Source organism: Micromesistius poutassou, assembly GCF_964030765.1.
Source record: "Micromesistius poutassou genome assembly, contig: SCAFFOLD_5371, whole genome shotgun sequence".
In the NCBI taxonomy this organism is placed as follows: Eukaryota; Metazoa; Chordata; class Actinopteri; order Gadiformes; family Gadidae; genus Micromesistius; species Micromesistius poutassou.
Genome location: NW_028178040.1, coordinates 1 through 16,463, shown reverse-complemented (window position 1 = coordinate 16,463; position 16,463 = coordinate 1). Strand labels below are relative to the sequence as shown.

At 46.8% G+C, this 16,463-nt stretch overlaps 2 protein-coding genes across 2 annotated transcripts; both read left to right on the top strand.

Moving 5' to 3' along the window:
• Positions 1 to 6: 6 nt before the first annotated feature.
• On the top strand, positions 7 to 7,597 carry ndufs2 (NADH:ubiquinone oxidoreductase core subunit S2). Its single transcript, XM_084490602.1, has 11 exons — positions 7 to 90; positions 836 to 948; positions 1,690 to 1,764; positions 2,232 to 2,309; positions 3,087 to 3,172; positions 3,556 to 3,675; positions 5,118 to 5,247; positions 6,260 to 6,355; positions 6,655 to 6,738; positions 7,099 to 7,156; positions 7,283 to 7,597. The coding sequence occupies exons 1-11, from the start codon at positions 9 to 11 to the stop codon at positions 7,318 to 7,320; spliced, it is 960 nt and encodes a 319-aa protein (XP_084346728.1). The 5' UTR covers positions 7 to 8; the 3' UTR covers positions 7,321 to 7,597.
• A 233-nt stretch (positions 7,598 to 7,830) lies between these two features.
• On the top strand, positions 7,831 to 16,257 carry LOC311374849 (high affinity immunoglobulin epsilon receptor subunit gamma-like). The gene is made up of 5 exons (XM_084490601.1): positions 7,831 to 8,070; positions 11,434 to 11,525; positions 11,892 to 11,927; positions 14,040 to 14,063; positions 14,428 to 16,257. Exons 1-5 carry the CDS (start codon positions 8,007 to 8,009, stop codon positions 14,491 to 14,493), a joined length of 282 nt encoding a protein of 93 aa, XP_084346727.1. The 5' UTR covers positions 7,831 to 8,006; the 3' UTR covers positions 14,494 to 16,257.
• The last annotated feature ends 206 nt before the right edge of the window (positions 16,258 to 16,463 follow it).

Below are 16,463 nucleotides of genomic sequence, written 5' to 3'. Positions count from 1 at the left end.
TGTCCATGATGTGCAACGAGCAGGCCTACTCGCTGGCCGTGGAGAAGCTGCTGAACATCCAGGCTCCGCTCCGTGCCCAGTGGATCAGAGGTACGGCTGTGGCCCCGCCCCTTAGCCTAGCCCCGCCCCTTAGCCTAACCCCGCCCTGAGCCTAACCCCGCCCCTGAGCCTAACCCCGCCCCTGAGCCTAACCCTGCCCCTTGACTTAACCCCACCCCTTGACTTAACCCCACCCCTGAGCCTAACCCCGCCCCTTGATTTAACCCCGCCCCTGAGCCTAACCCCGCCCCTGAGCCTAACCCCGCCCTTGACTTAACCCCGCCCCTTGACTTAACCCCGCCCCTGAGCCTAACCCCGCCCCTTGACAGGGGCAACCTCTTTGATCACATACGCTCATGGTTTAATTTAATCTGCAACCTCCTAAATATTATTTGCATTTGATAAACGTTCCTGCCGTCCGCTGTACACTCGTTGGTACCACGACACAGTCTGTGCCGTGTACAGATGAATTAACCTTTTTGTTTTCTATTATTTTATTGGTGCATTAATCAGTGAGTTAAATGAAAAATGTTGAAATGAAATCCAAACTCCGTTCTCGATGTGTAGTTACCCACACTTACTTTACGGATTAATCCTCACGTTTGTCGGGGTGTTCCCCGGGGAATGTACCATTTTGATGGGGAGGATTATTGGTTAAATCTTTAAGTGTGTGTGTGTGTGTGTGTGTGTGTGTGTGTGTGTGTGTGTGTGTGTGTGTGTGTGTGTGTGTGTGTGTGTGTGTGTGTGTGTGTGTGTGTGTGTGTGTGTGTGTGTGTGCGCGTGCGTGCGCGCACAGTGCTGTTCGGAGAGCTCACGCGCATCCTGAACCACATCATGGCCGTCACCACGCACGCCCTGGACATCGGCGCCATGACGCCCTTCTTCTGGCTGTTCGAGGAGCGGGAGAAGGTACGCTCCGTCCTCTGGCTCCTCCCCTTCTCCGTCACTGCTCGTAACCCCGTCCAAGACCGTGACCCCCCCCTGACCTTGACCTCCCTCTCTCTCTCTGTCATGGAAATATTAATATTAACTATAATACACAATTATAAACCTTTCATTAACCTTGTTTATATAATTGCTAGTCAATCTAAAAGGAACTGTTTACATTCTCCTTGGACCTTAAGATACCACCCTTCCTCTCTCTAACTGAGAGAGGTCAAGGTGGTTCAGACTTGCGTTGCCACTGGAGCCACTGAGTCTGATACTGAGGCCAGGCCAATCCACTGACTTCTTTGTTGTGTAGATTTGTTTAACTATTGCAGCCCAGTCCTACAGACTTGCAGTCTGTAGGACTGCAAGTCTGTCCACTCCCATAGTGTATTGCAAATTAATTTGGCCTCTCCCGCCAATCCTAAATGCTCCAGAATGTTCACTCCCACTTACGTTTGTTAACTGTATATTCCCTACCCACAATGCAAACGTTTCCCTATAAGAATCTTGTCCACCCGTTGTCTCACTGAATGTATCCTTGGTAACTTTGCTGCCTGTACTTTCTCATGATCTAATATTAAATCAAATATTTCGCTGGCCGACGTGTCCTAAAAAGAAGTTTTCTCTCTCTCTCTCTCTCTCTCTCTCTCTCTCTCTCTCTCTCTCTCTCTCTCTCTCTCTCTCTCTCTCTCTCTCTCTCTCTCTCTCTCTCTCCTCCAGATGTTTGAGTTCTACGAGCGTGTGTCGGGGGCCCGCATGCACGCGGCCTACGTCCGGCCGGGCGGTGTACACCAGGTAGAGACGGCCTCCTCTCCCCCCCCCCCCCCCCCCCCTCCGCTCTGCCCTCCATGAGCCAGCTGGACCCTCCGGGGGTCGGCTGAGCTCAAAAAAGATCAGAGGGTTTGAAACCCTCCATCTCCACAGCCCTGCCGTCTGCCTTGCTCCTTGGGCAAGACGCCTAGCAGCCACCTACCGTCACCTTCCTGACCAGTGGCCTTGGATAGTAGCGTATGCTGAATGACCAAGACACTTATGGGAAATAACTAATATTAATGACGAGATGCAATATATTTAACTTATCACCCTTATATTTTGCACATTATGATACATATTCCCTTTCACAATCCCAACGTGTGTGTGTGTGTGTGTGTGTGTGTGTGTGTGTGTGTGTGTGTGTGTGTGTGTGTGTGTGTGTGTGTGTGTGTGTGTGTGTGTGTGTGTGTGTGTGTGTGTGTGTGTGTGTGTGTGTGTGTCCCCTCCAGGACATGCCCCTGGGCCTGATGGACGATATCTACGAGTGGTGTAAGAACTTCTCCATCCGGATCGACGAGGTGGAAGAGGTGAGCGAGCTCTGGGCTCTCCTGCTCCTGTCTGTCCTTTGTGACGACCTCCCTCTGCGGAGGTCATGTCCTCTGATCGCCTCTCACGCTAAAACGGTGCTCAGCTCATTCATCAGGCCTCGTGTGGGCCAAGACTAGGCATGGGCAAAATGATTATTTTCCGGGAATCAGTTCTTTCAGTTCCCTTCACTATCACAAATCGTTCGTTCAGTTTGTTAAGTCATATGGTCAGTTACGTCATTGGGCAGGGCATCTCAGGTGTCTGGCCTCACCGCTTTGCTTTTAAATATGAGGTACGCCCGCAAACGGAGCCTTTTAAACCACTAGAAGGTCTCAGACGGTGACGGTGCTCGGGAAAACAGCTAATTTCTGTAGCATTAGCCTACGACGCCGCTCGAGCAATACACGTGTGGTTTGAGAACGTTTTAGACTCAATCAATATGAGAACGTTTTAGACTCAATCAAAATGAAGTCGAGGGGAGACGAAGCTCTGTTCGTTTGTATCTTTTATTTACCATATTGATTGAGCGACCATATTTTTATTTTATGTAAAAAAAAGGAATCAGTTCTCTTCTTTTTGGGAATCAGTTCTCGTCGTTCACCTTCGGGATTCGTTCGTTCTGACCGAATCGTTCGCGAATCGCCCATGCCTAGCCAAGACGTGTGTTCAGACAGCAGGGGGCGCTGCTGTCTCCCAGAGGAGAGTTCAGCCCAGTGCGCTGCTGGACCAGGCCTGTGGGGTGACACTGTGTGTGTGGTTCTCTCCTCTGTGGGCAGATGTTGACCAACAACCGCATCTGGAAGAACCGCACGGTGGACATCGGCGTGGTGACCGCCGAGGAGGCCCTCAACTACGGCTTCAGGTAGACCCCCGTGTGCGTGCGTCTGCGTTGATGTAGGCCTGCTTATTGTGTCTTTCTGTCTCTCGGTCAGAGAAACTGTTGACAATTTCCAAGAAACGATTTGCCAATGGAAGCAATAAAGTTCTTTGGATCTGAACGAGAGTTGTATGCAATGATTGAGAAGCCATCATTTTATAAAAAAAAAAAGGATGGAATACAATTTTAGATTCACACTACAACCTCTGAAACGTTTTCCGTGAGCCACGTGAAAACCACAATCAGTTACCAGACACTGCGTGCAGTCCAGTGGTCGGGGCAGCGTCAGCATCATGTATCATGTTGTATGTATGTATCAGCATCACGTTGGCTCTGGACCGGCCCTGAGCGCTCCTCTGTGTCCGCAGCGGCGTGATGCTCCGCGGCTCCGGCATCAAGTGGGACCTGAGGAAGAGCCAGCCCTACGACAAGTACGACGAGGTGGAGTTTGACGTCCCCATCGGCATCAGGGGAGACTGCTACGACAGGTGGGAGCTGGTTATTATCTGGTTATTATCTGGTGATTATCTGGTGATTATCTAGTGATTATCTAGTGATTATCTAGTTATTATCTAGTTATTATCTAGTTATTATCTGGTTATTATCTAGTGATTATCTAGTGATTATCTAGTGATTATCTAGTGATTATCTGGTGATTATCTGGTGATTATCTGGTGATTATCTGGTGATTATCTAGTGATTATCTGGTTATTATCTAGTTCTTCACTGAGCCTGTCTTGTCTGTTGTACAGAGTGTAGTTCATCCACAGATGGTTTGTTATGCTGTGAAAAAGAGAGATATTTTTGAAGTCGTTTCCCTGATAACTAAAAGTAGGCTGTCACTCATTTCGGAGGAAGTTGATATCTAAAAATAAGCAGTTGCGGCACAACGGCACACCGTTACGCAATCAAACGCATCGTATACGCATGCACCGCAGGGCAAGAACCACGACGGAGTGAATCTATGGAGACAGAACGAGGAGTCTGACCGTCAGCCTCCTCATTTGATCTGTAGCCATCTGTCACCTCCCTCTACTTAACTACAACTGGAGGTTTGAATGCGTTAACCAGGTGGCAGCGTCAGCACCCTATCCCCACGCCCTAGAACCCCTCCTTCCTGGTCACATGATGCCCAGCTGGCCTGGGGAAGAACTTCTCCCGTCTTATCTTATCTTAATACAGTTTTTTATTTCTTCTTTTCTTTTCTTTTATTTCTTTACAAAGTGTAGTGTGTAGAATGTGGATGAGGATGTTCCCTCGTCATGATGTCATCATGGATTTCCCGCCCCTTGTTGGTCGTGTGTTTGTGTTTGACTGAAGGGCGGAAGTCTCTCAGAACCAACGGCCGTTGTTGACCGTGTACTGGGGAAGTATTAGTTTGTTCTAGTGGTGGATTTCAGGATTCGTTTGAATTAATCAGTTTGCGTCGGTCAGTTCACCAAGAAGAGTCAAATCGTTCGTTCGTTTGTTCGTTCGGTCGCGTTTCCGGTAGCGGTGAATCATGATTCTCAGTCACTGAGTCGGTCAGACTCGGCTCCTCCCTCGCTCTTGTTCAAACGAATCACGATCGTAAAGCGGTGCAAAAGCTCATCAATCAACACAACATTAACTAAGTTCCTTTTAGCTGAGGAGCGCTTCATGTTCAGAATCGGGATGTTGTTGCCCGTCTTTATCGCATACCGCATTTTATCATTTTTATTATTTGTTCAAGAGTAACACAAAGTATCAGATCTATATCTGGATTGGGAGATGGCCAAAGCTGTGGTATCAATACCGAAAGTGAAAGTGGTATCGGGACATCGCTAGTTAATGTTGATATCTTAGAGTGCGACAGCACTAACTTCCAACCCAACGTGTGTGTGTGTGTGTGTGTGTGTGTGTGTGTGTGTGTGTGTGTGTGTGTGTGTGTGTGTGTGTGTGTGTCCGTCAGGTACCTGTGCCGTGTGGAGGAGATGCGACAGAGCCTGAGGATCATGATCCAGGCCATGAACAAGATGCCCCACGGGGAGATCAAGGTGGACGACGCCAAGGTGGCCCCGCCCAAGAGGTCAGAGATGAAGGTGAGGCCGGGGGGGTCACCGGGGGGGCCTGAGAGCGCACAGCCTTCAGCACACGACACCCCGACAGGGCGGTCGGTGAAGGAGGAGAACGCTCCTCACACGGCCAGCAGTAGCTCAGGAGGTACAGCGGGTCGGCTGGTCACCGGAAGGTCGGCTGGTCACCGGAAGGTTGGCTGGTCACCGGAAGGTCAGCTGGTCACCGGAAGGTCAGCTGGTCACCGGAAGGTCGGCTGGTCACCGGAAGGTCGGCTGGTCACCGGAAGGTTGGCTGGTCACCGGAAGGTTGGCTGGTCACCGGAAGGTTGGCTGGTCACCGGAAGGTCGGCTGGTCACCGGAAGGTTGGCTGGTAACCTGAAGGTTGGCTGGTCACCGGAAGGTTGCTGGTTCGATCCCGGCTCCTCCTAGCGGAGTGTGGAGGTGTCCCTGAGCGAGACGCCCTCACCCTGACTGCTCCTGACCGGCTGGCTGTCGCCCTGCGTGGCTGACTCCGCCGTCGGTGTGTGAATGAATGGGTGAATGAATATGCCGCTCAAAGCGCTTCACGATGAATATTGTGAAGCGCTTTGAGCGGCCGCTGCTTAGACAAGCGCAGTATGAATGCGGTCCATTTACTGTTCACATACCGTACATCCCAACGCGTGGGATTTAAAACGAGCCGGCACAAATTTAACCTGCAAAAGAACTAAATGGTGAATAATTCAGTAAAGGATTAGGTCAGTCATAGCGCTGTCCGACCACCATGTCGCTATCAGAGAAGACGTCATAAAGTGGACTGTGGACCTCCACTCGTTTCAACACGTTTGCCCTTCTGGTTAGGAGAACGTATGCAAGTCCGTCAATCAAAGTGCAAGCGTTTCATTGGTCACAAACCTATACAAGAAATGCAGTGAAATGAAAAAGTGGCAGTGCCTGCAGAGATTGTGCAACATTCAAAATATTAAATATTAAAATAAGGTGACAAATAGAAATAAGAAATAACAGTCAAACCGTTGTTCTCCTCCGTGTCCCCAGATGTCCATGGAGTCCCTGATCCACCACTTCAAGCTCTACACGGAGGGCTACCAGGTGCCCCCCGGGGCCACCTACACCGCCGTGGAGGCCCCCAAGGTGGGAGAACCGCCCCCCCCCCCCCCGTCTCCCCCCCGTCTCCCTCCTCCCTCCATTTTATTATCATCGTTTCAGATCTACAGCACTGTGCTGCCGTGGGGTTGTGATTTATTTTATTAGAACTAATAAAATAAACGGTTAATTCATAAATCGTTTATTTTATTAGAACTAATAAAATAAACGGTTAATTCATGTGTGTGTGTGTGTGTGTGTGTGTGTGTGTGTGTGTGTGTGTGTGTGTGTGTGTGTGTGTGTGTGTGTGTGTGTGTGTGTGTGTGTGTGTGTGTGTTCGTCTACAGGGAGAGTTTGGTGTGTATCTGGTCTCTGATGGCTCCAGCAGGCCGTACCGTTGCAAGATCAAAGCCCCCGGATTCGCCCACTTGGTGTGTACTTTGTTTATTTATTTATTGTTTTTAATATGGAGTAAAAACTTTTTTTTATGCTGACATTTTTGGGGTTGTGAATTCACCCCAAAATGTATTAAATCTTAGTACAGTTGATAATTAATTAAATCGATTATAGATTAAAATCTGTTAGTAATGCACATTCCAGTTGTTAAAGTACCTTCTCAGGGAGGTCTGTGAGGCGTTGTAGTTGCGTGATTGTAAATGAAGTGTGTTAAGTAAAGTGTGTTAAATAAAGTGTGTTAAAGTGTAGACCCGCTGGGCAGAAGTCACCTCTGGTGACGGTGGTCGCTCGGCGTGTCCGACACTAACAGTGCCATGCGCCGTCTCCCCCCCCAGGCGGCCCTCGACAAGATGGCCAAGGGCCACATGCTGGCCGACGTGGTGGCCATCATCGGTGAGCCCTACACTCCCACACCTCCACCGGCCCCCGAGGGCCCCGCGGCCCGCTGGCTCCTGTACGCGTGGCGCCGCCTCACTAACCCCCCCCCCCCTAACCCCCCCGCTGCCTCTGTGTCCCCAGGTACACAAGACATCGTGTTCGGAGAGGTGGACCGCTGAGACGACCGGAAACCCAGACGCGACTTCCTCCATGTTGAAGAGCTCCAGATTTCAGCCGCATCCTCTCCCTCGCTCTCTGTATCTCTCTATCTCTCTATCTCTCTCTCTCTTTCACACTCTCTCTCTTTCTTCTCTCTCTCTCTCTCTCTCTCTGCCCCTCACGCTCGGCTGTAGGTTTGTCCCGGTCCACCTTTCACAGTAGAGAGATGGAGACTCTGGCTCTTACTCAATCAATGTACAACGCCTAAATAAACCCTAATAAATATTTTATGACTGACCTATTCATTGTAAAATCATCTTTTGGTTGTTTTTAACGTGGTGGGTCTGAATGAGGTCACAGCCGGCTGTAGAGCTGTGCGTATGTACAGTATATAGGTTATGGCTGGCAGCAGACTGCTTTAAAGAGACATACCGATGCCCTTCTTCTGCTGTGCTGGCGTGCCGATCGGGGTAGGGGAGTGGTCTGACACGATCTGAGCGGAATGGACACGAGCTGGAGACCACAACTTCCCCCTTGGGGTTTTAAGAGAAGACAAATGCAACGCATATTCTCTAGAAGTCAGAAGTAAGAAAAAGAAAGGCTTTGTTTCATTTTCACGCCCGTCCTTCGCCCGGTCTGGTTGAGGCAGCCCGTCGATTTGCACGAGAAGATTATTGTTACATTAAAGTTCACGCTCTTGGTCGTAATGATGGGGGGCAGTCGGCTGGTCCTCTCTGCCTTTGTGCTGTGGATGCATTTCTGCAGTGTTGGTGAGTACCTGATGCGTTCTGATATAGTCGTTGGGTTTCCGATATGTTTCTGATTATCTGATATAGGATTGGCTGCCTGATGTATATTTTTGATATATATATATTGGCGAGTGTCTGATCATTTTTGAGATGGAAATGTTCTATTTGTTTATACCGGAAATGGTTTAATAACGAAAAATCCTGGTTACAAGTTGTTCATAAACATCAAATCATCATAGCCACATCAAACCTATTTAAATTAAGTCTATAATTCACTTTACTTTATTAGATTTTTACTGACCATGATAAAAAAAAAAATTTTTAAACTTCACAGACATATAGCTATATAGGCACAATTAATTAAAAAATCTTAATTGATCATTTCTGGCGCGGTAAAGCTTGATCGGTGACGGGACCCGCAGGTTGTAAAGGATTGTTGTGTAATAGGTCTTGCGACGCACATTCGAGTATTGTTCTCGTGTATTGAGCGCTTTACCGTTTTATTGACGCTTTGAGTAAAACAGAACAATTAAACAGCGCTTCGGCTCAAAAAAAAGTACGGAAAGTTTTAGTTCTACGTTTATAAAGGAGGGCATGGGAGGCCTTTGCATTCGAAGGCCACCAAAACTTGAGGGGAGATGGGCGACATGATTAAATGAGCGCTACACTTACAACCCTACAAGGAACATGACTCGGCTTCTGTTTGGTCTGATGTCAGGCCCCACCGTCAACGTGTGTTGCCTAATAGATGACACATCCCACCCAGCATGCACCAGCTGCAGCAGCTGACACACGCTTTGGTTCTCCATTTGACACTTACTTCTTACTTCACTCAATCACCCAAATCTTAGACTTAAACGTGTTAAAATGTATCCTAAAACGGTTGCACCCATTTAAAAAATATCTAAAGAATGCGTAGACAAATATTGATCTTGCCTTGCCGTTGTGTACACAATGGACGTCTGGTTCCGTACTGGTTCCGTAGAGGCTGGGAAGACCGTGCAGAACAGACTGGTAGAACTTGTGCTATTGGCTCTGGTCACGCTATAGTTGGTGTTGAGCCGTGTATCCCCCTCCTACCCCAGCACAGACATGCACACGAATATCAAACTGATTTAACTCTTCGTTCCAGCTTTTGAAAGTACTTTTTTTTCTGCACACCCCTTGGAATGGTTTTGAGAGAAGTAGCCGTGTAATCGGCACACCTGTTCACAATAGGCCCAGCTGTTGACCCTTGTTGTTGAAGGTGAGGTGAGGTGTGCCTTTTGGATCTCCAGCCCACAAGCGTCATACCTCTGTTTGTGTACAGTGACTTTTCTTAAAAGTCATCATGAATGAAGTGGATCCGGTTGTCACGGTAACTTGTGTTTAGACTTAAGCGTTTGTCTTAACTTCCAACCAAATATCTGATATCATGTTTCTGTTGACCCCTTAGAAAAGCCTTTAATGGGACGAGCAGCGCACTGGAAATACGCTGTCAAACTAGTTTTCTCCCGCTGGCGCGACCCAGTCAAGTCATACCTTAACGGCTGTGGTTCCCACGGCCCCGCCCGTGCCAAGAAATCGATGCACCTCATTCACCTCGCCGCCAACTTGTTTCTTAACGCTTCCACACTCGGGCAGACTCTGGAGAAGAGCCTCCAGAGATGACACATGCACCAGAACACACAAAGGAAACGATTGCAAAATGAAATGAGGAAGGCATGCAGTAGGGAATGGGCTCTTTGGAAGCCATTTCACGTCGACTTAAAATAGAAAGCTCTTTACGGGTTAAAATAGGGCTTTATTAAAACAGCTCACCTTTTGACCAACTTAAGATATACAGAATCTGAGTATCGTTTGCACGGACCTTTTGCTGCTCTGGACAGCCAACTGTGTGTTGAAACTAAAATCTCTTGTTTGTTTGTGACACCAAACAACCAGACACTTTAAAAGCGACTGCAGTTGACGGTCAAAAGTGTCTCTCTTCCCCTTCTCGGCCCCCCCCCCCCCCCCCCCCCTCACCACTACCCTTCTCTATTTTCTCTTCCTGTTCTTCTTCGTCTGTGGTCACTACCACAGCGGTCACCTTTAGCCGGTGGGAAACTCAGCACAGCGAGAAGCAGCAGCACCGTAATGCTCTCTCGCCTTAAACACTTTTTCACTTAACTACTCTAGTTAGCCCGTAATTAATATTACATTTTTAATATCTAATTCTGGTCTCCTAACTCATACTTATACTCATACATACTCATAGTATCTTTCTCTTAGTATCTTTAACCTTATTGTCTTAGTGTCTAGTGTATAGTATAGTATCTTTATTTCTTTGCAATCCTGCTTGTTGTATGCTGTATGTGTATGTTATGTGTGGTGTAGCTAAGCAACTTGGACCCTGAATTTCCCCTAGGGATAAATAAAGTTTATATCTATCCATCTATCACTCTTACAAAGTCAACGACTTTGTTAAGGTTCCAGGCGACAGGCGCCTGGAACGCGTCTATACGTTGACTTTGTACGGAGTCGCGCCGCCCCGTCGCTTTTGGTGTGAACGCGCCGTTTAGAGCTGCAGACGCGTAGGCCTACACCTGTTCACACCACCACACCGAATAAGACCGAGTCAAGAGTCAAGGCCTTTGAGTCCGGCGTCTATTGTGTAGAACAAAAGCTCTTCTTTTGTCAAAGCTCACTACAAAACCGCACGCACGCACATGTTTTGGTATGGTCTATACGCTGCGTAATACGGGTCCTGTGAATTGATATACCAGGTTCACTCCTTCGTGTTTCTGAGGCTGTCTCTCATGACTGGACATTAGGAAACGTCATACAACATTATAATAATTAATTATAGTTTATTTGCTTAATATACGTTTTTAGTAAATTATATTTAACCAAAATATGCATGTACAGCACTGTTTGTAGCATACTAGAAAAAAATAACATTAAAATGAACCCGTGATCAAGAGCCTTGAGCAATGTTTTAGTTTAGTTTACTTGTAAAATTGTTGTGCGTTGGCCATTTTTGTCCATGATTTTTTTAGTTAATATAATTTGTGGTGAAATTGTAAATAATTATACTTGACGAAAATACTTTTGTTTGAGAATTCTTCATAATAAATTACTTCACTTAAATCTATTGCTTTATTGTAGAAATTGAAACTCGTAATCATATGACTGGCCTACATTTAGATTATATTATATATTTTTTTACTTTTTATTTGCTAAGATTTGACGCCGTAGCATTGCAGTCAACTTTCCCCAACCGTTAGAAACATCTACCTTCACCTCAGACCGTACGGCTCCCCTCTTTATTAATTGTTGCTTTGAACAACACTCGGTGTGTAGTACCCCCGCTGGTCGATAGAGGCCAGTAGCGCACTCACACCGCCCTGTGACTGCTCTCTGCAGCCGCGCTGACGGAGCCGGAGGTGTGCTACCTGCTGGACGGCATCCTGTTCTTCTACGGGATCATCCTGACCGTGCTCTACTTCAGAATCAGGGTCAGTAGTTAACTGTGCTTCTTTTTTTAGATATTTTTAAATGTTGTTCTTAGTTCTTGTTTTTACTGTTGAGGAATAGAAAGGTAGCTGGAGGGGCGTTTAATTCGACCCTTCTGCATGAAAAAGTGAAATACAAACATGTCTGATCGTTTTGTTAAGGGTCGGGGCAGTTTAGGTGAACTCTATTCCCCCTAACGAGGTGACAGACTCAGGAACGAGAACCTGTCACCCAGTGGAGTGGAAACGTTGAATCTCCTTTAAATAGCCTATCCCACGTAAACGTTTACCATAACGAGGTTCCCTCATACGCCTCTATCACCGCTAATACTTCTACTGTTTCTCGCACGCCTCAACCATCGTCAACAGATGAGCCGTCAACCTCCTCCAATAAAGGGGAAGAAGGTACACACACACACACACACACACACACACACACACACACACACACGTACAATGAACACACAAACACACACTCTGAACTATCTCCCTATCAGCCTTATCTTTCACACTGCCACACATCCTGTGTGCATGAAAACCAGAAATCCCACGCATCCTCTCACCCCCCTGTACGCCTCCCTCTGTCATAACCCTGTATACCTCCCTCTGTCATAACCCCCCTATACCTCCCTCTGTCATAACCCTGTATACCTCCCTCTGTCATAACCCCCCTATACCTCCCTCTGTCATAACCCTGTATACCTCCCTCTGTCATAACCCCGTATACCTCCCTCTGTCATAACCCTGTATACCTCCCTCTGTCATAACCCCCCTATACCTCCCTCTGTCATAACCCTGTATACCTCCCTCTGTCATAACCCCCCTGTACACCTCCCTCTGTCATAACCCTGTATACCTCCCTCTGTCATAACCCCCCTATACCTCCCTCTGTCATAACCCTGTATACCTCCCTCTGTCATAACCCCCCTGTACACCTCCCTCTGTCATAACCCTGTATACCTCCCTCTGTCATAACCCCGTATACCTCCCTCTGTCATAACCCCCCTATACCTCCCTCTGTCATAACCCCCCTGTACACCTCCCTCTGTCATAACCCTGTATACCTCCCTCTGTCATAACCCTGTATACCTCCCCCTGTCATAACCCCCCTATACCTCCCTCTGTCATAACCCCCCTATACCTCCCTCTGTCATAACCCCGTATACCTCCCTCTGTCATAACCCCGTACATCTCCCTCTGTCATAACCCTGTATACCTCCCTCTGTCATAACCCCCCTATACCTCCCTCTGTCATAACCCCGTATACCTCCCTCTGTCATAACCCCGTATACCTCCCTCTGTCATAACCCCGTATACCTCCCTCTGTCATAACCCCGTATACCTCCCTCTGTCATAACCCTGTATACCTCCCTCTGTCATAACCCCCCTATACCTCCCTCTGTCATAACCCCGTATACCTCCCTCTGTCATAACCCCGTATACCTCCCTCTGTCATAACCCCCCTATACCTCCCTCTGTCATAACCCCGTATACCTCCCTCTGTCATAACCCTGTATACCTCCCTCTGTCATAACCCCCCTATACCTCCCTCTGTCATAACCCTGTATACCTCCCTCTGTCATAACCCCGTATACCTCCCTCTGTCATAACCCCGTATACCTCCCTCTGTCATAACCCTGTATACCTCCCTCTGTCATAACCCCCCTATACCTCCCTCTGTCATAACCCCGTATACCTCCCTCTGTCATAACCCCCTATACCTCCCTCTGTCATAACCCCGTATACCTCCCTCTGTCATAACCCCGTATACCTCCCTCTGTCATAACCCCCCTATACCTCCCTCTGTCATAACCCCGTATACCTCCCTCTGTCATAACCCCGTATACCTCCCTCTGTCATAACCCCCCTATACCTCCCTCTGTCATAACCCCGTATACCTCCCTCTGTCATAACCCTGTATACCTCCCTCTGTCATAACCCCCCTATACCTCCCTCTGTCATAACCCCGTATACCTCCCTCTGTCATAACCCCGTATACCTCCCTCTGTCATAACCCCGTATACCTCCCTCTGTCATAACCCCGTATACCTCCCTCTGTCATAACCCTGTATACCTCCCTCTGTCATAACCCCCCTATACCTCCCTCTGTCATAACCCCGTATACCTCCCTCTGTCATAACCCTGTATACCTCCCTCTGTCATAACCCCCCTATACCTCCCTCTGTCATAACCCTGTATACCTCCCTCTGTCATAACCCCCCTATACCTCCCTCTGTCATAACCCCGTATACCTCCCTCTGTCATAACCCCGTATACCTCCCTCTGTCATAACCCTGTATACCTCCCTCTGTCATAACCCCCGTATACCTCCCTCTGTCATAACCCTGTATACCTCCCTCTGTCATAACCCCCCTATACCTCCCTCTGTCATAAGGACTGTTTGTCCGTACGTCTCCCGCCCGCTCTCACATCATAAGGACTGTTTGTTCAGCGTGTGTTGCTGGGTCTGCATTTGTGTATCAGGCGGTAAACTGTTTGTGTTTGCGTCCCAAACAGCCGGCGGAAGAAGGAGTCTACACGGTAAGCAACACATCTACAGGGTGGGTGGCGGAGCCATGGGGGGTGTGGGACAACACCCGGGTTCAGTCCCAGCCCGGGTCGGGTTTCTAGTTTGTATGTGTTCAACATGTGTTCACCTGGGCTGGCTTTCAATTTCAAAGACAGGTAGTTTCGGCTTTCTGTGAGTGTGCCTGTGGTTGTGTCTGTGTGTCTGTGTGTCTGTGTGTGTGTGTGTGTGTGTGTGTGTGTGTGTGTGTGTGTGTGTGTGTGTGTGTGTGTGACCCTGAAACTTGGTGAGACAGTGTGTGTCTGTGAATAGAATGTGTGTGTGTGTGTGATAAAGAAGTGAAACTGACATCATGTGTCTCATGTTGTCCCCCCACAGGGCCTGGCACCTCATCTTCAGGACACGTATGAGACGGTTGGCATGAAGAAGGATCCCAACATGTGAAGCGCTCCGTCAGTTCACCTTCTGCTCCGTCGGTTTGTGAGGCTGACAACCAAAACCAATGTATAAACCATACCATCCTAACAACATTCATCTATAAACCATACCATCCTAACAACATTCATCTATAAACCATACCATCCTAACAACATTCATCTATAAACCATACCATCCTAACAACATTCATCTATAAACCATACCATCCTAACAACATTCATCTATAAACCATACCATCCTAACAACATTCATCTATAAACTATACCATCCTAACAACATTCATCTATAAACCATACCATCCTAACAACATTCATCTATAAACCATACCATCCTAACAACATTCATCTATAAACCATACCATCCTAACAACATTCATCTATAAACTATACCATCCTAACAACATTCATCTATAAACTATACCATCCTAACAACATTCATCTATAAACCATACCATCCTAACAACATTCATCTATAAACTATACCATCCTAACAACATTCATCTATAAACTATACCATCCTAACAACATTCATCTATAAACTATACCATTCTAACAACATTCATCTATAAACGATACCATAGAGTCATTCTAACAACATTCATCTATAAACCATACCATTCTAACAACATTCATCTATAAACTATACCATTCTAACAACATTCATCTATAAACGATACCAGAGTCATTCTAACAACATTCATCTATAAACTATATTATCCAGACATTCTAACTGCACAAATCTATAAACTATATTATCCATGGACTCATTCTATATATAAACTATATTATCCACAGCCATTCAAGCAACATTAATTTATGAACTATATTATCGATAGTCATTCTAACAACATGAATGCATAAACTATGTTATCCTCAGTCATTCTGTGTGTGAACTATATTATCCATAGTCATTCTAACAGCATAAATGTATAAACTATATTATCCATAGTCATTCTAACAGCATAAATGTATAAACTATATTATCCATAGTCATTCTAACAGCATAAATGTATAAACTATATTATCCATAGTCATTCGAACAATATTAATGTATAAACTATATTATGCTTCATTCTTCTGTGTGTAAACGTGTGCAGGCTCAATAAGAAGCGGTAAAACAACCTGATGCTCTCCTTCAAATCCTTTGCAAACATTCACGCGAAGCAGGCCAGGCAAAGCTGGGTCTGTAGTGCCTTCGTTTGTGTACAACTACACTTGTGTTGTCACATGCGTTGTGCATGCGCCTGGCCACGCACAGACACATGGAAATAATAACGTGTAACCCGACACCAGATGAGACGTAGACAGGCGTTGCTGCACGATGTACGATTCAGTAGAGATCTGATGAGGAGGTGATAATTTGGCGGTCGCGGTGCTCTCAGTCGAGAGAAAAAAGGTGTCTGGGTTCGATCTCCAGTGTTCACAGTATTAACTATTACTATTACTACTATATATTACTATTAACTATTGACCGGTTCACATGCTCCCAATGTCTACAAGATAAATGTTACACAGTGGTGTAAACTCCCAACTGTTTAAATGTTTTATGCTGTGGGTGAATATGTGGGTTATTTTTTTTCTTTGGACTCTGGCCAGATGATACTTTTAAAACTCAAATATGTATTGTACATAGGATACGCAAGCGAGCCTACATGTTTCCTCTATATTTCTTCTACACATCATATATATATCGGCATTGCACGTGTTTGTTGTTGCTTTAAAAACAGAGCGCGATATACTTCATGTCGTTGTCATTAAAGATATAAAGGAGGCGTGTGTGTGTGTGTGTTTGTGTGTGTGTGTTTGTGGGGGCAGTGTCTGTCAGTCCTGTGGTGGGGGCGCCATGGCAACCAGCCTCACAACCTTCCCCTCTTAGTGTGACCTCACTTCCTGTTTGTTGGCCTGCGTCTGATGTACACACCAGTGGGTCTGTGTGAGTGTGTGGAAACCTAAGGGTGAGAACTGCCTTGCTTCAGG